The following is a 21,523-nucleotide window of genomic DNA, read 5'->3' as shown; positions in this document are numbered from 1 at the left end:
CCCCACACCTTCCACCATTTCTGCATGGTTTAAGAACAGCCAGCTAAAATCCTGTTGAAAAATCGAATGTTTCTGTATCAATAATTGTCCGTAAAAAACTGCTAAGTAACCAATAGTGTCCTAGACTCTCAACACACGCTTAAAGTGAGGTCCATGTTTTATATCAGCACATGGAAACTACTGGAATATACAGTGCATAAATGAAGTGTGCTTCTGGGAGTACAGAATTCATGAAGAGAATCTTCAAAAGAAAAAAAAGATAAGAACTGTCTACTGGTGGAAGCAATTTTGAGGTGTTCGATATCAAATGCGTTCTGAAGACATTTGAAATGCGTTCTCATATAATTCATACCCTCAGAAAGGGGCATTAGCATAAGCTAATCTTAAGCTCATGTATACAGCACCTTTTGCTGTTTATATATCTCTTCTGTTTCCAAAAAAAAAAGGCATTTTATGTTACAGAAAACAATACTTATGTGGCAAGTGTTTACTGATACCATGGGGTCTTTCTGACCCAGCGAAGTGTGAATCCAGCGTCTGTTCTTATCTTAATGGATGCCGCTTCAGCTTCTCTCACAGTTTCCTTCACAGACTGCATGAGATTCTGGGCGTTATGAACCAACATCTCAGTTGCCTGTCAAGAAAAAGGAAAATTTCCAGTGTACTAGTAAATACCACGGTCAGGACAATAGCACAGAAACCCGTTACGCACGAGGACTCACAGGGCGAGCATTAAGTCAGTCGACTGCTGACTTAAACTATGAAAAAGTAAACGAAACAACGAGCCCCTGGAAACCAGCAAGCATTACCCTGGCTCACAACAACACTTCCCTGTTTCTCACTGTATATTTGTGCAAAATCTGAATAAAAGCGTAGTGTCAGAGAATAAATATTTTCACTACGGTCCACCAGAGGGTGCTACTACTCCTCCAACGTCAAACCTGCTGTATTTGTAGAAGCAAGTTCTTAACAGTAAAAAGCGAGCAAATGCAAGGAGATCGAGAACTTGTTCATATAAAAAGTTGAGCTCTTTGGCTTGGGAAGGATTGATGTTCATCTATTAAACTGTAGCTCTTGAGCCAGAAACCAAGGTGCTATACTAAAATCACCTTTCCTAAGCAGCTCCAAACATTGAGTTCCCAGAACACATCTGATATTACATGTCGTATATTTTTCCCCATAAAACTGATCAACAATTCCACACTACCACCAATTTTTACACCTCTTACCTGTTCCGACTCTTCATCGCTGATGTTAGTCCTGCCCAGCATGGTAGCTTTGACAGTGGAAAGAATTTTGAGTTGTGTACTGATGGTTGGGATTCGCTCACAGACCTAAGAAAAGGGGGTAGAAAACACTTCGCATTGTGAACTGAGCCAATACATTTCTCTATTGTTTTTTCAGATAAACTTTTTGATTTTCTTTTAGATTAAGTATAAAGGGGATCGTATAACCTTCGAGACTTTCTGACAAGTATTGGTAGGAAACTTGAATCTTATTTTACTTGCTTAGGGAATTCTTGGGACTGAGCCAACCTTTTTCCCCTTTCCTCCAGACATTCCTCAAGGGTCTGCTTGTTTAGGAATGGGAGGATGTGTATTTGGCTGAGACTGAAAAACTAAGGAGTGCTCTGTTTCCGCTACTATTCTTTGATAGAAAAGAACTAGGAGATGAAGCACAAAGCAATGCAGGGTTAGGACAGACCAGTGTTTGTAGCACAGTATTTCTCAAAACCTCTTTGGGCGCTGGCATCTTCTACTCACCTGTAAGCAAATCCTGACTTTACAGAATACGTACGATCGTGGAATCTGAAAACAGGCAGAGCACTTGACAAAACTTTACAAGCTAAGGAAAGATATGGGATTTACTGCCACAACTCCTGGGCTCATCACACTAAGAGAGGGACAAGAGCAAAAGTATTTGAAGCATTTACAGGTTAACTCATTACCTGCAAGAGGTTTGTTCTGATGCGCTTGTCAGTGCACTGCTTTGCTACCTCTTTGGCCAGTCGAGTGACTTCGTCTGATGCCTTAGCAATATCCTTTGCACACTGAATAAGGGCACGCTTGTTTCCACTACCTCCTCTCACCAGGCGTGACATCTCTGCCATGAGAAGCGCCATTCGCTTAGCAGCAGCAATGATGTCGTTACCCTGAAGAGAACAACACGAGTTAGTGTTCGTGCCAGGACAGAAGCTTCACAGAAGTCACGACTGAACAGCAGTCTACATTTTGGTAGCAACACTTTCAAGAAGAACCATTTGTGAACACAGAAGAGGTTTCTTCAAGGAACAGGGAAGATCTGTACTAAATTACATGTTCCTGACATTTTAATTCCTAACACTCAGGAAAAAAAAGTTCGCTTAAAAACTGGAAAAGAAGTGGTAAAGAAAAGTGTTAGTTTGTCCATGGAATGAGAGTTACTGCTCTGCTTGCTAGCTTTTAGGATAAAGCATATTATTAGTATTTGAAATTCCAGATTTCCCAAAAAAGGCTTTTTTTAAATTAAAAAAAATGTGCTAAATAGCTTGTTAAACCAAATAGCACTAATTAAACAGAGTAGACATAACAGTTGAGCATAAAATTTTCAGTGGCATCTGAAACTGAAGTTGCTAAGCATCGGCTATTCTGATGTAGTGCTAGGATTGGATAAATGGAAGAGAATCTATAACATCCAACACTTTTGTCACAGGTAATGTGGAAATGAGATGCAACTATTACTTTTAAGTTATTCCTTCAAAATAAGTCTTCCATTTTGACAAAATCTCTCCCTTTAAAGTAAAGCTTTTAGGAGAGAAGAAGATGACAGTTCAAAAGATAATCTAGTGATATTTCTTACATTAAAATCCAGATTTCTTGTACATCAAAATTACAGTCACAGAAATACTTCTGAGAAATATCTGAAACGTGTGAATGAAGTATGAACCGAGGCAAAACCATTTCTTACACACTGTTCCAGAGAGAAACCTAGTGCAAGAAAAAGCAGACCTAGACGATCAGTTGTTAGTAGTCCGTTAGTATATTTAGATTCACCTTTGTAGGAAGTTGTTAGACATTAGTGAACTATTTAGTGCCTTGAAGCATTCCTATTGTGCAGATGAAATATTAGCTGAATGAGTTTAAGTATTAGCACACTCTTTCCCCAGTATAATGCCAAAATTAATGACGAATGAAATTCGGAGCAAAGAGTACATAGCACGAACCCATCTTAGCAAATGTAATCTCTATCCCTCTGCATATACTTCCGTGACTCATTATTAGCAAATTCAAGAAGATATCCCAGATATTTTACAGATACAGGTGACAAAAAGCTGAACTATTCGTTACCGTGCCCTAATAGCTAAACAGTTTGCTAGTATAACCAGTTAGGATGCAAGTGACATAACACAAAGCTTTTCCATGTTTTCACGTAGGAGGATCAAGAAATGAGGACCAGTGTCATTTACGAAGCCCTCTAACAAGTTATCCAAGCATCAGAATCTGAAAAGGACAAGAACATTTTTAAAGCCCTTTTTATTACAAAAATTATTTAATATATCTAGCTAGGTAAACATACACACACACATATACATACACACGTCCCTAACCTTTGTTTGTTATGGGACACCAACCTTATTTTTTGCAGCATGCTATAAAAAGTGACCAGCCTTGCAAACACTTGTGCTCGGACAGAAGAGACAGGCTACTTGTGAATGTCTGAACCTCATGTAAGGTTTCCACTGGTTTCAGAAAAACACAATCTCAATTCAGCAGCTAACAGCATTCAGTGCAGCTTCTTCATAAAAGAATTCTCTCAAGACCAGCATTTGCAATACAGCCAAGTGCAAGCCAGCGGTCAGTCAGTCCTCTTCGATAAACACTGCCATACAAAGCCATTCCTTGTTGGAAGGTATTCTAATTGATGGCATCAACGGAGGCAAAGCACAACAGACACGTTAAATGACTTCTTGAATGCTGTATACTCTGCTGTATCTGGAAGTCATTAAGAAACCATTAACCATGGCTTCCCAGGCAGCCCAAATGAATAGAAAAAAGAACAGGGAGGGGGAGGGAAGACAACCCCTACTACAATTTGAAAACTGCCATAACAAAGAAGAACAGGCAGATGCAAAGGGAGACAAAGCCTTTAAATATTAATAAGTGACCGAAATCAAGCTTCAATCCAGCACTGACAAGCGGATCTAGCAAACTTGTGAAGCCACTCTCAGTCCTTAAAACGAAGTGCAGACACACTTATCCATTCAGAATGGCGGGGCCCAGCAGGGATCAAGAGTGATGCAAATGTGTCAGCGTTCCAAATGGCTGGATGCACACGGATCAGTCCCCGGGGAGACTCAGGAGTACCTTACTAGACCACTTGGTTGCTTCCCGATGTAGAGACTGAGCAGCAGCCAGAATGGGCTGGTTAACAGGCTGATTGGTTGGCATTAACAGCAGCTCAGGCTCGTAATCATCTTCAATGTCAGAGGGGAGAGTGAATTCAACATCTGCATCATCCTCCTCATCTATATCTACACCAGCCTCAGCCGCTTCATTAATCACAGTCACATCAGGCTTTGCAGGTGGCAGCAAGGGTGGAGAAACAGGGGACAGTTAGTACGAGAAGCAGAATTTGGTAGAAGAGCATGAACTGAGCTGTTTTAGTGACCAAAACATCCTCTTGGTCTCTCAGGATCTGACAAGACAGCTCTAGGATCGGGTCAGAGGGAAGGGGAAGGAATACAAGATTAGCGGAAGGAAACAAACATTTCACCTGTGAACCAAAGTTACTGAAAATATTAAGAAGTTACAATTCAAAGATGCAGCAACATTTTTCATCTGAGCATACAGCTTCTACAGACAGAGGCTGACTTGCAGAACAACATTTTTCTGGCAAGACAATGGTGAAATGAATGGATTTTCTGTCTCAATGAAAGCCATTTTGACTGCATAGAAGCAGGCACAGCAGCTGATGACGGTGGTATTTGTGCAGATAGAAAGCTTTGTACGGAAGCCCACTCACATATATGTGGTAAGAATAGACAGCAGCAGGATCACAGAAAAACCACTGACACCACTTGCTGTAGATGGTGGGGAGGATGGGGAGGACACTGTAGAAGTGAGTATTGAAGTATCACAGATAACACAAAAAATAACAAAACTGGGTTATGAAAAGAGGAGGTGATACTGAAATGTTATGAATGCCGTGAGTATTACAGTTCTTAAAAAAGACCGAAACAGAATTAGAATAAGAGGATTATGAAGCATATGATACTGTTTTGCCACAATATGTTGTGTCCATTACCTTCCAAAAAAAAAAAAATTCAAGCAAATATATCATGTTATGGTAGATCACAAGGAAGAGGTAAGTGGTATAACAATACAGGCATTTATAATACAAAAATATTCTACATGTTTACTTACTGTATTTCTTTAATAAAAGCTAAGCATGGTAACAGTCAAACTACCCTTACCAAAACCTATGCATTTTCAACTGTGTTTTGCTTAAGATATGGCCTTTTATAGAAAAAAGAATCTACACCAACAAAAATACACAGAAGTTTTGAAAGAAAGTTGTAACTTTTATATACTGCCAAATCAACTCATCTTCAAATACAACTTCTATTTAAGACTTAGTCTAATGAAAAGTTTCCAAATATCGCTCATTCTCTGATTTATCCAAATGAGGGGGAAAGGTAGGGAAAGCTAAAGCAATAGACAGTGTTCCATTTGTACTCCATGAGAAAAACAGAGTACATAAAAGCCCAGAATCCACTCAGTGAAGAGTTGTTGTATTTTAAAGGAGAAAAAACAGAGAGATTTTAAAATCTTACAAGAATGAAGAATGTTCTCAAAATTTTTTTAAAGACTAAGTACTTGTGTCCCTCCCATAAGCATAACACATGGTGAAGTACCAGTAGACTAATGCAATTGCAGAAAAAAGGCAGAAGACAGTTGATACACAGTCTGTTGTGATTTAGTACGAGCAAGTTCTTTTATTTCTGTCTTCCCAGATCTAACCCATATTCCTCAGTAGCACTGTCCATCAATCCCTCTTCCACCCAATAAATGACTTCAGAGACTACACAAATGTTTTTAAAACTTCTTCCCCAAAACCACACTGTCAGAATACCTGTATTCTTATTGCTAAAATGGGACTGTTAAAAAAGAATTAGAAAATGCTAGGCTAACATACCAGTTTGTTGGTCTCAAATTAAAGAAACAGCAACAAAAATAGTGTTTTATAATCTAAGACACTAAGCTTAGAGCTCTTTCATAATCAACAAGGGGTTTTAAGGTCTGCTGCTTGGCTTTGATAAATATTTTAACAGCTGCAGTATTTAATTTAGAATGTATATAGTATATGTAGGTAATTTAGTATGTATATAGTAAAGAATTTTATTACCTGCTGTGTACTGTTAAGTTACCATTTTGGGATTCAAACACCAAACACCTTTAAGAAGCTGAAATTAAAGCTTTTGGCCTCAAAACTACCTTCTGAGATGACTAATACATTCCAGTACTACCTCTTTAATAATATAAATATGTATTTGGTATATCCAGAAGTATGGGGGGAAATAGAGCCTTTCACTTTATGGAAGAGACAGGCACATTTGTAGGACTTCATTTGTATTCTATCTGTACTTCCAAAACAGATGTTCCATAAGCACAAAGTGCTAAAGTTGATTCTGTAACCTACTCAAGCTTATCTTCTCATTCACCATCTAATTTGGTGCAGAAAAAAAGTGGAGATTTTAAACCCCAAATTCTGACCTTTAATTTATACCTGCAGAAGCCTAAATCTCAGAAGTTCTTAGCCAGTTGCTGCCAGAAGAAAAAAATGTAGCTCTTTGGGGGGTAAAAAAAAAAAGGGAGGGAAAGCAAAAAAGTTGTATTAGCATTTATAAGACTGATGAGTTCACGCTGCTTTGTCATAGCACTGAAATGATAAGGAAATTAAGTATTTTGGCCTTGATAGCAAGTGTGACTCACTACAAAAAAAGAATGAGACCAGGCCATCTATATATCGTCACTTTTCTGATCATAAATGCACCAGATTAACTGCAAAGTAACTTGCAGCTCCTTCCAGAATTAAGACAAACCAGCCCATGATTCCTGCAGCTGTCATCTGCAACATCCATACGGACTTTTCAAAGTCACTTAAATATAGCAATCAGCTTGTCAACCTAGAAAGGCATAACAATTAGTGGCTCTCCAGGCAACACTAGCATCGAGGATCACAAACAGCTTAGCATACAAGGCACATTTGTGTTCCTAGAGGTATGTTAATAAAGCATTCTAGCATTTTGAGTAATAGAACACTTGACTCTAGTTCACTCCAAACTTGAAAGGGTTTCTAATTCCTCCTATGGCACTATGTTACTATTTGGTCTATAAAAGACTATTCTCTGTCATTGAGGGAACTGACTTTGTACCAAACACACTGATCCTAAAATAAAAAATAAAAAAATAAATATTCCTTTCACCACAAGACACATATAACAACTTCTTACCTTGCTAGACCATTTCCGTGCTTCATCATGCAACTGCCTAGCAGCCATCATCATGGGCTGATTAATAGCTTCTCCTGCCTTCTGCTCTGGGAACTCTTCATCCTTTTCTTCAGGTGGTGGTGGTCTGGGCGGGGGAACCTCACCTTCTGGAAGTGGCGGTTTTGGAGGAGCAAGCTCATCAGTCAGCTAAGAAAGGCAAAAATCTTATTCAGTGCAATGAAATAGTACACAGAGTGAGTAAAAGATGGTGTCATAGCAAGACATGATTTCATAAGCTTATGCCTTTTTCCTGTTTTTCAAGTGCAGCCTGTTAAAGGAAATACCACGTGTTAATCTCTTCTTTTGAAAGATGGATGGGTATTTTTTAGACTTAAAGCTACCTGTATGCATGGCTGGCCAGACAATGCATTTTATTTCTAAGGAATAATATACTCAAGTAATTTCAGTGTGCAATCCACATGCTGTCAGTGACAACCGTGTATTGTACTACAAACTATGTTGCACTTACATGAAGCTGCTCAAGGTCCGGAGGAGGAGGGGGAAAATCTGGTTCTTGAGGCTGGAAGGCTTCTCTGACTTTGGCCACAGCTCCCAGGATTCTGTACCCAGAATCCAAGAAACTCTTCTGCAAACCTGAACAAAAATCCCATTACCAGTGTAATGACATTCTGTAATACTTAGAACTGCAACATTACCAAAAAAAATTACTTCTATATTGTACTGTGTTGAGTACACTTATATCTGTGAAAAAAAAAAAGATGTTTAAAAACTACCAAATTGTTTACAGTGGATTTACATGTTTGAAATGTTAGTGTCATAGGCAACATGCATGAAATAAAGCCTAGGCTGAGTAATAGCCACTATCAATAGCCAATGTAATTCCTAAAACAATTTTTAGAATAAAAATATAAAGTAATCCAACTGATAACTAGTAATAAATACTTCTAATAATGATTATGAAATGACATAATAAACTAGAATGCTGAATCCTTTTCCCTTGCCAAAGGTCTTTGATTGTATTTTAAAAAAGCAGGATTCAGCAGTTAGTGGTGTGACCTTGATTTCACCATTCTGGGATTTAAGTGTACACAAAATTTGCATAGAAGGGGATACACAGCTGTACAAGAAAAAATGAGCACTATTTCAGCCAGTAAAAAATATGTTTGAAAACAGCTTACTGAATTCTTACCAGGATCAGAAATGTTTCCTGCCACAGCTTTAGCATCCATTACCATTGGTGATATAGTTTTGCTTAGCTCATCAGAGGCTGCTTTAACAGCCTCACGGAATTTAGGGTCTTCTGAATTTTCAACCTCCCGTTTTGCTACCAGTAGGATGCGGTTTGCTCGTCTAGCAATGCTGGTGGCACCAGCTACCAGCATCTGAGGTTGCATGTTGGCCATCGCAACTTTACATTTATCAAGATCTTTCTTAATAGCCTCTTCTGATGCATCCAACAGAGATTTAGTATCAATGGCTTCATCCACCAACCCTAGAATAAAAGTTAAACACATTAATATTCTAGTGTCATCTGTGGAAAGGGATATTTGGTATTCCAGAGACTGTTCACAACCAGAAAAGTAAGTATTTCCAAACTGGGAGGTGGGAGGGATGGAAGAGGGCACGGAAATCAGACCAAACGTAGTACTGTAGTTTTACTTCTGATTATGTGGTACCTCTACCACAGTAACTGGGGTCAGGCTTGCTCCCACTAATGACATCCCAACCTTTTATGCATCTACTGTGGAATGTTACTTGAGTCAAGAACTGGCTTAGTCAGTGTATGCAGCAGCGATTCCTTCCTCCCAAACTTCAAGCATATTCACTACTTTTTGTACCTCTCCCATTCATTCAAAAGGAAATATCCCTCTGGCTGTGCCTTCACTGAAGGGTGATATACAGTGACAAGGCAGTAAGATTTAAAATCCCCACAATTTAATTATGAGATGGAGAAGAAGGTAGTATACAGTCAGGAGATTAGCAGACCATTGCAAAGGATCTGCACTTTGGAAGGACTGAAATATTTAAGTGTCTCAGCAAGATTTAATAGATCAGTAACTTTGTTTTATTCACTGTTTTCATCAAGCTGTTACATCATTTTGAACATGTTTTCTTACCCCCACTTAGTTATTTGTCCTCATTCAACATGCCAAGATTGCGCAAAACAACCCTCACATTGCCACAGTGATATACTGCAAGAACGGCAATCGCAACAAAAAGTAGGTATTTTGGTTTTCCCACAAAAGAACTAAAGCTGAATTTCCTCCCCTGCAGCTTACAATTAACACATATGAAGCAAGCTATTTTTTTTTAATGCGGTAACATATACATTAGTGGAGTCAGAGAGCACATTCCCACTTCTCTTAGTTTATTTTTAATAAGTCATTCTTATGCATATTTCATCACTCCAAACAGAATGGGGAAAAAATCTATACCAGCTCGTTAGCTACAAGTATAATCTTCAATAAAATTCCTACTTTACCTGTCATTTTTTCTACATTATCAATCCACTGGTTTTTCATAGTCTCGAAATGTTCATAAGCAGCTTGATTTCCAGGATTTCTCAGGAGGATCCGAGCAGCTGATACTACCTGCCAATGGAAAACATTTGTAATTATAGAAGTATCAGTATATAACGACATCAAACATATTCTTGAAAATGCATTTGTTTTTTCAGGACGGATGTGTAGCTCCTCATTTGGAATACTAGTTCATTAATTCTAGTTCAACGTCTAGCTGCTTGAAGATTTACAATGCTTCTGTAATTTGCTGACAAGTATTTTTTTTCCCCAGAACTTAAATTCCATTGTAATGTGTCTTAAAAACGCTTCTTGAAAGCACTAAAGTACAATACTTATTACACTACCAAAATTTTAGATGGAAGTTTAATTTGAAAAAAAAAAAAAAAATCATTAAAGAGCATTTTTTCAGCTTACATATTTTTCTAAGAAAAAGTAATTTTGTTTCAAGGGTAAGTCTCTAACACTTCTGTCCAAAAGTTAAGGAGTAAAACATGTCATTTAATCAGTTTGTTCTACTTGGTATTATATACACAAATATTTGCCATTCCCCTTTTAAAAGCATCAGCACTATGTTCCTTGCTGGTATTAACATTTTTCTTTGACAGCAGAGGCATAAAGAAAATTGCACAGAAGTCATCCCCAGCCCTCCCAGACTAAGGAAGCAAACCTGTGGGGTAAGTTCCCTTGCTGATTTCACTGTTGCCTGAATGCCCTCCACAGTAGTTTTATTCGCAGTTCCAACTGCAGCTGCTTTTTCTGCTGTAGCTCCCAGTCTAGCAGCATGGTTTTCAAAGTTTGCTGCTCTTTCATCAAACACCTAGTTGTCAGAAGAGAAAATCTATTAAAAAAGCCTACCTTCCCTAACAGAATACACAATTTCTTCCATGTGTCAAATACCAGAGACACCTTAATAACATCCAAACTTAATTCATGTCCCCAGAGGGTGCAAGAGCACACAAAAGCTTTGAAGCTGTTTTGTTGTTTTAATCTTTATGGTAGTGGACTTTATTCTTTACTAACTCACTTGAGCAACAAAGGATACTACCACATTTTGTATTAAGTGCACTAATTCCTGACGACTACTGTTGTAACAATTACTGTGTTAAAAATATTTTAGCTCAGAGATTAATCTTCAAAGCTATAATCCAAAAGTAACTATATTTGGAAGATAAATATATAGGGGTTTACCCTAAAAATTGAAGCTTCATATTGAAAAAAAAAATCCCTCATTCCACAGTCCTTAGTTATTCAAGGCACAGAACACTGACAAGAAGCTATCCTGTCATAAAGCTAAATTCCCCAAGACCTTGGGAATCATTTTGATCATGTACAAATCAACTAGCTAAATAGAGCTGCCAGACACAGCTTTAGATAGTTCACATGCAGACAGTAGCTTTGAAGTACAGGAAACATTATCCAGCAAGAGAACAGGTTAAATCTGTTGATCAATCTTGGCATGAATTTGACTATTTTAATCATTATATAATAATGTTGAGATATACAATCCACCAACTAGTGTGTCAGTGATTTTTGCACAAAAATTTTTAGCATGCTGAAGGCAACATGGTATGATATCACAGGGGAAAATCTTTGCCATTTATTGAAGTTGGGGACAATACAATTTCCGGGGATATACAGCACAATTCGCAATCTCCAAGAGTCCAGAGAGATTTGCATGGCAATCATTATGCTGTCAGAATTAATAAGAATGTATCACAAGCTTGAGAAAAAAATACTGATTCATTTTTCAGAACACAAAATACCGGTAAACTTAAACAATATCTGAAGCTTCACATGGGAAAAAGACCACCTGGGTATACTTGCCTCATCTCTATTGGGAGCATCAGAGGGAGCAGTGGCTGCTACTGCTAATAATTTAATAGGAGTTGTGGTGTCACTAAAAACATCAGAAACCTCCTGGGTCATTGCCTCTTGCATCCGTGTTTTAAGATCCTTAAAAAAAAGAAAATTATTAGCATATGATACTGGAATATTAAGTTTGTAGGGACTCAGATCCCATAAAATCTCTTCTTGCAAAAAAAAAAAAACCAACCCCAAACAAACCCATTACAGTGGCAGCCATTAAAATAAAATTATCTTAAAAGCATGATCAATGAATCACTTTCTACATAATCTGAAATACAAGAAGCTTACCTACCACTCCTTAAATCAGCATCAGAAGCTATGAACAGCATGATTTGAAACCTCTGCCCTCAAATTCGCAATGCTAGCATACTATTTTCTTTTAAAATGAGACTTCCATTTTACTTCTAAATTGTTCATTTGGAATTAATCCCTACGACATGATATCAAGGCCTTTGTAGAAAGTTTGCTTTAAGCATCTCAGCTAAACCAACAGGTTCCTTGCTGCACTTCTGTTTTGATTGATGCCTCCCACACACAAGTACTTTATCAGAGGAGTGCAAATACTTCAGCATATCACATGTTTCACTGCATAAGAGCAGATTCTTACCTTCAGCGAGTCCTGAAGCTGAGCAGCAATTGCCCTGGCCTGAGGAGATTCTCCCTCTCCTCTTGCTGCGAGGTCAGCTAGCTGAGCAGCCAGTTGGTCTACACGGTCACATTTGGCAAGCAGGTCTTGACGATAAGGTCCCATCATGACATTAGCTAAACGACGACCTTCTGCAACCAGACCCCGAATTGCTGCCTGCCCTACAGTGCAAGAAGTCATGTTGCATTAACATACAGCGGAACAAAAAATTGAAAGCATGAATCAGATACACCATGAAGTGACACTTCAGAATTCTTGGGTTTTTAAGAACACCTTTCTATGTAACGGAAAGGACCTTCTGCAGTTTATCATTGAGTAATTGCAGTTCAGACTAAGAGGGATTCAGCTCTCACCAGTTTCTTTTCACTTATTACAGCAACTCTGGCTAAAGATGCATCCCTTTTAACTAGGGTGGTCTGACAGTAGTTAACCATTACCGCTGTCAGGTATTCCTATGTCTGTTGACTCCAAGAGAAAGCACCTGTAAACTCCAAGTACTGCAATTCATCTCCACATCATTACAAGTCATTAGAAGATGAGCAGGAAGAGGAGGAGAAAAGCCAAGCAGCAAACATACATGAAAAAGCAGAATACCCTCTCCCAAGATTCCAGAACTCATGGTAAAAAGTGTCAAATGTCCAGAATGGGGCAGGGGGAGCACCTTACAAAGCCTCCATGCTGCGTCAAAAGTTTTTCTGTAACAAAAGTTATTTTTAGCTTTGGTGACCTAATTCACTTACAGAAGCCTCCTGTTCTTTCACAAGAATATGGTCCTCTGTTCTTTCAATAATACAATAGTATTCTTCTTTTAAAAGAAGTCATCAGATAGTAAGTCCTTTAAAGACCTACTGAAGAACCGTTTTAAGCCAATGCTAACACACAAGTAATCCAAGTTGATGATCAAGCTCAAAATTACTTAGAAGGAAGCTGTCACAGGACCTGACTATCCAAAAATCACTCAGCACTGCCACCATCATTTTAGAAAGCTTATTAGTGTAGCTAAGCTTAGTGCTGTTGGAAAGTCCCAAGATGTTTTTTAATTGTTGTTTTGTGTAAGTCAAGCGTAGCCAAGCAAGTACACTTCACACGCCAGTTTAGTATTTCAATACATCTTTCCTAGTTTGTATCTGCCGATTACAATTACTTTATCCATCACTTAGCTAGGATAATTTATAATATCACAGCATATAAATATTTGTAGTAGCTAATGCTCTGAAGCGGCTCACATGTTTATAAAATAAAATACACAATCTGCCTTGTTACTTCAAAATTCAGTTTGTGTTGAAGCACTACCCTGGGGTAATTTCAAACACACAGTTATTTGTGACATGGCCGTGACTACTGCAGAGAACACTGAAGTATTTTCACATTATCATAGCACTGAAAATATCAGGCCAAAGTCTACCAGAAGTGCTGTCCAGACTGAAGAAAACACATATCAGATTTATATTCTTAATATACCTCTCCTATAAGGAGCCTGCCAAGTGCCAATGCAAGTGAAAGACATTTAAATGAAAAAAATTGCACAATGACATCATGTTACAACTAGGATATTTTTTTTTAACTAGAAACATTCAAGTTACGGGACATGCCACATCTTGCATCTCTACACACATTTTTGTCATATGTCATATGCATTTGATTAAATTCTGTAGTATATATTCAGTGTTGAGAACCTTCAGTTCCTTCAGCAAGTTTTCAGTATGTATGCAAGCCTCATGATTAACTAGGCACTTACAGACTTCAAGGGGGATTTAATTTACCTTTGTTTCTTTTCAATTAAAAATAATAAAAACTAAGTTTAGGGTTTGAGCTTTTTTGAGCCAACCACCTCATAGGTTACTATGTTCAAGAGAAACATCAAAATTAGGAAGGTTTTGAGCCACTGCCAAAACATCTCATGAGACCTATCTACCACCTTCTTGGTCATCTCATTCTGTGTGCAATTTGCTCATCAGAAAGTGTCAAAACATGGAACTCCACTATTCTGTTTAAAATATTGCATATAAATTTGCACTTCACAAGTGTCCAAGCTATCAACATCACTAAATCTTTAATTCAAGGATCTGTCATTGGATATTCACACAACAGAAGTTATCTTGACAGACAGGGAAAGGTGTGAGAAAGAGGTATTAAAGATTTGCAGTTATAAGGCATGTTTCCACTCGTCATTATCAGTTGCACTGCTCAGACTTAACTGCTATGGAAAAAACTACTGAATCCAGTTTTCAAGTTTCATCCACCTACTTGCAATAGCATCAGAAGAAGCTATTCTTCTGAATCAGAAGAGATTTCAGCAATGGCCTACAATAAGCTCTCAGCAGAGGAACTCCTGAACGATAACTATATTCCCACTGATAGCATGCTTGGATTCTCAGATCACCTTTCTTTGATTAGGTAGCATTCTCCTCAGATAACCCAGCAGCCACACAAGAAGTGATATTTTTAGGTCAGGCTTATGAATGTTTTTCTCCTCTCCGAAGGACTTACTCAATTTGCTGGAGTAGGTATAAATTCAAATTCAACATACTATATTTGCATGGTAATAAGAGCAAGAAGTAGTCCAAAGTTTGTCTGTTCTACAGCACACGTTCTCCTATTCTTTGCTGAAGTTTTTCTTTCCAGAAGACAGAGAACCATGGGCCAGATTGATATCGCAGCCAGGACTTGGCTATAAACCTCCAGCCAGAAACTGCAGGTCTCCACATCAGTGGAGAGACTCCACGCAGTAGTTTCAGTCATAAAAATTACTATCAAGTTTATTCATAAAACTGCGGGGGAAACAGTACACGGAAACACTTACCTACTCCCCGATCGGCAACTGTAGGATTGTCTATCCACCTTTGAGCTTGCTCAATCTTGCCCTCCAAATGGACAGCTGCTTTAACTGGCCTTGTATTTGCTACAGCCCTGTTTGTTTTGGACTGTAAATTCTGAAGTGATGTAGCTATCTGCTTAGCCAACGCACGGGCCTCAGGAGAGTCACCTTTCCCACTAAGGAATAAAAAAAAGTACATTCATATAAAGACCAATACAGCTAGTCCTAAATTCAGCAGGAAGACACAATGAAAGGTACTTCATCTTTTTAAATAAGGTAAAATTTGACACTTGAGTCTCAGAGCAAATAATGCAGATCTGTCATCCATAAATCCCCACCTCACACTTCTCTGCTGTGGCACCTGGGTATTAATATGTTCAACACAGCACTGAGGTGGGGGAAAGCATGGTGCCGCCAATGATAATACTGATGCACAACTTTGATTTCTCATACTCGTGGCTGCCTTATGAGCAACTGCAATAATGCCACATACATTACAAGCAGAAAGTAAGCAGCAACAGACCCAAGGCTATATATAAACTTGAAACAAAGTAGCACATTAAGACCTGCAGCAGCTAAATCTCAAGAAAAACTTGATTAAAGTGTCTAACTAATGAAGAAAGAACAATATTTATCTTCATATTGCAACTGGACATAGATGAAGATCACAGTTTATACAATAAGTGTTTCTCCACTTTCATTCTCAAGCATCCTCTTTGCAAAACTGATATAGAAATATAATTTCTGAAAGCCTTATTAAAGTTTGTGGTTACAGCTTAGAGCACTGACACTGCTTGCAGTGGTAGATATTCCGCTTTGCCATTTAGTAAACTGCTTAGCAAAAAACAGTGATGACATTTGTCTGTATAAACAAACCTAAATTTCACATTATCTCATTCCTTTGAAGTGCTTTGACATTATAAAGCAGCTCACTTTTGGCTTCAGTTTGCCTGTCAAATATTCCATACACAGCAGAAAGAAAATATTTTCTAGGTAACACAACTCTAGTTACTCTTTTTTTTTTTTTGAGGAAGATAGTGCAAGTTGGGCTTTGGGATACAAATCATTAGGTTGAAGCATGAAAAAGGACACCATATTTCATAAATTAAATTTTTACAAGATTAAAAGGATTAAAGTCGTCCCGTGTCTGTCCCCCCCCCCAGGAACCAAACAATTGTTCGCACTCAATTTTCACTAAATGCAGGATAGAAACTCAAAAGTATAAGATGTCCATTCCCAGTTCTTGGGAGAAAATATATTCCCCAATTAATCATCAATATTTCAATTTTGCTCACCTCTTTGAGCTGCAAATGGAAGTTATTCAAATAAATTAATGGTGATAAAACTAATACATACTGTCGTCGCAGATCTGACAGCTTAGCGGTCAAAGCAGAAATTTCCCCCAAGGAACGAAGAATATCATCTCTTTCTTTAGGCTCCTCACATAATTCTGCAACTTTCCTTGCTTCAGCCATAATTCCCCGAATATGTTCTTCTCCTTCACTGCCCCCATTAGGATCTGCAAGCCAATTCTTAATAGAAAGAAGTTGTATACAAGTGAACAGAAACAGTAATATTATTTCTATAGAGACTTTTAAACAAAAAGAAATACCAATACAGCTTTCAAAACTGTATTTAACAGAAAATACTTTTCAAAAGCAATTTTGGTTTATTAGGTACCATGAAGTTGTTCTGTTGTCTGGCATATTTTCTGTTTTGAAAAGATATCAAACTAGATGAAGTCTACCCCAAGATTTTACATACTCGCTCTCTCCCCAACATTTGCCAACGGTATTTTCAGAAGTAAAATTTAACCAGTGGTTTTAGAGACTCATGATCTAGGTTTCAGAAAAAAAATTAAAACAGATGCTTTTGTGGACAGCGTGGCACTCTTTACAGAGCTCTTCCTAAAAGGTCTCATTACCATTTCATTCAAAATATATATATATAAAAATGTATATTTTTATATTTAGTTATATACGCATACACACATTTAGATAAGATATATATATATATAAAGTTAATTATTTGATAACCAACACCGGGTAATAGGCTGTCGGCTGAGGGAGATTAAGAGTTACAAAAATAAAGGATCAACTAAAAGAAAAAGTAATTTCATTAACATTGCTTTGCTTTTGTCATGAATGTGAAGTTCTAAAACCTGAACTCTGTTCCCAAAACAGAGCCCAAGGAAAGGGCTCTGGTTTTACCCACAGGTAAATCTGTGCAGTCTGAAACTCCACTAATTTTTTCTTTAATAACATCAGTTTATGTCCAAATTTAGAGTGTTTCATCATTTTAATTTCACAACCTTGAAATTTTTAGCAACCCTAAAAAAATTATCAAAAAAACCCGTCATCAGCCGCAGCAAAACTAACAGCACCCTGTAAACTGAATTTAAGATTTTTCTGCGTAAAAGCCAGTGTCCCCTACATGTTCCTCCTAACAAGTAACTGTGTTGTGTTTGCAGACAACTACAATAGTTCAGCATAAAAGCCCTAACAGCCGTAATGTAATCACGTTCTGAAGTATTTATGAAATCATTAGTGGTACCTGAGCAGCATCAATCTTCTTAGCAATTGCCTGCTTAGAGTTTGTCATGGCCTCCAACTTGCGGGCTGCATTCTCCACTTTTGCAGTGAGCAAATCCAGACCTTGTGACACCTGCTGCGCTTTCTGCATAGCCATGGGTGTAGCGCCCTGTCCTCTGCCCAAGACAAAAACAGCATCACAGATTCAGCTAGGATTGAACAAAGCTGTTTTCTAATGAAGAGACAACAAAAACTGTTCATGAGCATTCCCAGCAATTATTGCAAGAGATACGGTATTTAATCAGATTTTTTTTTCCTTCTGGGAAAAACGAGAATAACTTGAGGAGGAACACCACAGCAAGAAGAGTTTAAAACTAAGAGCATGTTTTCCCTTTTCCAGAATTTGACATTTAGCATCCTCAGATGAATGAAGACGTTTTAAGAGTCACAAAGTAAGGCTACTTGAGGATACAGGTCCATTAAATTACCCAGGGCAAGGCCTGTTATCTCCTCACTTATAGGTTGCTGCAAGTCAGTCAGAACCTGCAGAAGTTCTGTCTCACCATACCTAGGTGACAACAGCAAGTCTGTAAGTGAAAATAAAATGTCTTGGTTGCCTCAATCATGTTGACAAAGTAGATTGAAGGTTCTTAAAATGGTGAAAAGGATGCTAGCAATACAAATTTACAGGACTGTAGGAAACAATGTGCAGCACTACCACTCTTTGTTCAAACGCTCAGGAGTTAAAAGTTGGATAGAAAGATTCCTTCAAATACGTATGCCTGAGAAAGTTAGTTTTGCATACGAAATCTCATACTCCATTCCAAAACAACCTGACTACCAGAAAGCTTTTTGAGCATATTAACTTTATCAAACTACTAACTTTAAAAAGACCACAGTAAGCGTAAGGATGACAAGCACACTACTGACATACTGAGGGGTATTTACAGAGTCAGGCCACTGTCTCAAAACACGTTTCTTCATACCTTATTTCTCACAGACTGAGTTGGAGTTATTTACATATTAATACAGCATATAAATTAACTCCTTTGTTTGTAAATCATAGTCCTGTCTCTTTCTCCACCTCCAAAAATATTAAACAATACAAAGCTGACACCAGGCACTGCTTTACATGGTAAGAGTTTAGCCTAATTTCTAACACTCTGTGCAAAAACTGGTACAAAGAAACTCCTACATTCTCCCAGGTCCATCAGCTGGAAATCCAAGCGAAGATAAACTTGAATCAGCTTCTCGTCCACTACCACTATTATAGCTAATATACATCTCTTTTTTTAATGACAATAAAACCAGTGTTTCTGAATTTTGGCCCTTTTAGCCTTTATATAGCAAACTAACAATTCTGGAATTAAGTTATAGAAATTCCAAGGTTGTGTACATAGCCTCACAACACTTCAGAGCCTGGCAGTCTATGGATTTTAAACGATGGCAGGGAATTTGTTCTTAAGGTAACTCAAAACACAGTTCTCCAAATAATTTGCATTTGCTCACTTCCTACACTTCACTAGGCCTTAAGTCTTAAGTCAGAGGAGGCACTTATTTTACCTAAAAGCCTTCTTTTTTTTTTTTTTTTTTTTTTTTTTTTTTAATAAAAACCTCCCAGCTTGTATTGCTTTTTCTGACAATTTGAAAGACACATTAACATTTACGAGAAAATATTATACCATGAAACCATTACCTGTATCCCTAATGGATTGCAAGGAATAGCTTTTGGGCATTCCCAGGTCGGCTATTTTTTGGGGTGGGGAGGAGCGTTACAACAAAACAAAGAAACCCATGTTAGGGTACTCTAGCTTAACGACTTACTACACTGAGAAGCAGCTGAAAAATTTCTTATACTCAAAGGAAACTGAGTTAGTGTTCAAACTACATGGAATAGTTATTTCTCTCATCCTCTTTATGCCTTCACAAAGGAATACCATACATCCTACTTTCTGGCAGAAGAACAAAAGGCCATAGTACCTAACACCAAAAAACATAGCACATTTAAAGAGATTCATCTGCTGCCTAAAACCAAAGCCCCTTAAATTCAAGACACCATTGTGAAAGAATAACCAATTTCTAATGAGGAGGCAGAAAAATGATAAAGGACTCTGGTTAAATAACACTCTATGCGAGAAATGCACGTGAAGTTCAGTAGACTTTATGAGTGACTGATAAACAGCTTCAACAACTACTGCTTGTGGTCTAACATCTCAATAAACACCTAAAAACTAGAGTATTCGTGTATCTTACAGTCATTGGGCTATATCCTCTTTGGAGGACAGACTTAACAGCAGAGTTTAAAATTTCATTTCTGCCTAATTTGGAGGAAGGTTATGTGTTTGACATTAAACAAACTCCAAATTATCTACTTGAACAATTTTGCTCATCATGTTATACAATTAAAATTTCACATATTACTCTTATCAGAAGAGACTGAAGTAAAAAAGGCAAAATACAGCTACTGACCTACAGGTTAGGAAGTGACACAACGGCAAGTTGAGAAAAATTGTTTTAATAGTGCTGGAAAATTGTCCATTAAAAGTAATAGATTTACCTAGCTCTGAGGTCAGCCAGTTGATCAGTCATCTGGCCCAGTGTTTTGCATGTTCCCAGAATCTCTCTGCGTTCTTTGCCTGCACACAGTTCTCCCGCTTTTCCAGCTTCATCAAGGATCTGCCTTATTGCTTGCTCACCAGCATCCCCTAAGATGCAGAGTCAGGTAGTAAAACAAACAAGACATTCCTTGACGTATACAAGTAAACTGCTAGTCTCATCACGTCCCACCACATTAACTTCATTACGTTCAGGCATGAAAATAAGTGTACCAAAAACTATGAGATATACGCCAAACATTCAGGTGACAAACATATTATGAGGTTAGTTCAAAGTAAAATAGTCAGTAAAATCTGATTTGCAGTAAGTTCTACAATTATCTTTGCATTTGTCCTTAGCTAATGAATTTTTAATAGTTTATTTCATTAATTGTCAGTGTCAATGATGGAAGGCTTTGAAAATAACTTTGAGGTTTCTGGAATTGATTGTGGCAAGGGGAATGAGGTCAGAAGTAGTATAAGCAGTAGCTCCACAGATAAAAACAATTCACTTCCAACTTTACAACTGCATTATTTTGGTTTCAATTTCAGAGGAATTATTTCAGATAAGGTCTTTCAAAGCCTAAATGGAACAGGCCTCTATCCAGCTTTATTTGTTTCAATGATGCATACAAAGGCAAAACCTTTAGACAAATAAAGGTGACTGTAGTTACAGCATTTATGGCACATTTTCATGTTAAAAATTTTATGACAAGACTGAAAAGAAAAACACTTAAATATTACTGTTAGGCAAACCTAGAGTTATACAAAATTGAAAATACAAAAGGAGGAATTTTAAGTATTAGCAACCATTGTAATTAAATACTGTTCAATGCAATTTATGGGGTTTTGTTTTTACTAGTGGAACACAAAGAAAAACCATGTATGTTATAGAGTATGTTATTCAGACAAGTGAAAAGAAGTAAAGCTTTCCAGATCATTAGACACAACTTGTTCAATCTCCAAGATCTAAAGAAAGGAATAAGTACAGGCTCCTTCTTAATGATCCACTATGTATGGGTTATTAATGCTTAAAGGCAATTTTGTCTTACAC

General features: G+C 37.6%; 1 protein-coding gene across 2 annotated transcripts in view; it reads right to left on the bottom strand.

The window, feature by feature from the left end:
* Nucleotides 1-21,523, bottom strand: part of VCL (vinculin) — a 61,141-nt gene continuing 39,618 nt past the window's right edge. The window contains exons 8-22 of one of the 2 annotated variants that reach the window (XM_082486154.1): nt 20,433-20,580; nt 17,898-18,051; nt 16,701-16,876; nt 15,330-15,520; nt 12,488-12,687; nt 11,839-11,967; nt 10,682-10,831; nt 9,975-10,083; nt 8,682-8,984; nt 8,001-8,125; nt 7,493-7,678; nt 4,344-4,553; nt 1,949-2,152; nt 1,230-1,334; nt 1-634 (exon numbers count right to left, since the gene is read on the bottom strand). In XM_082486154.1, the coding sequence (XP_082342280.1) occupies nt 488-634; nt 1,230-1,334; nt 1,949-2,152; nt 4,344-4,553; nt 7,493-7,678; nt 8,001-8,125; nt 8,682-8,984; nt 9,975-10,083; nt 10,682-10,831; nt 11,839-11,967; nt 12,488-12,687; nt 15,330-15,520; nt 16,701-16,876; nt 17,898-18,051; nt 20,433-20,580 (2,537 nt within the window). In that variant the 3' untranslated portion in view covers nt 1-487. The remainder of the gene's footprint in view (nt 635-1,229; nt 1,335-1,948; nt 2,153-4,343; nt 4,554-7,492; nt 7,679-8,000; nt 8,126-8,681; nt 8,985-9,974; nt 10,084-10,681; nt 10,832-11,838; nt 11,968-12,487; nt 12,688-15,329; nt 15,521-16,700; nt 16,877-17,897; nt 18,052-20,432; nt 20,581-21,523) is intronic. The other variant, XM_082486153.1, reaches the window with a different exon arrangement.

The sequence above is a fragment of the Vanellus vanellus genome (assembly GCF_965231255.1).
Source record: "Vanellus vanellus genome assembly, chromosome: 7".
Classification (NCBI taxonomy): Eukaryota; Metazoa; Chordata; class Aves; order Charadriiformes; family Charadriidae; genus Vanellus; species Vanellus vanellus.
Note: the sequence above shows the minus strand (reverse complement) of the source record. Positions and strands in the feature narration are given on the sequence as shown.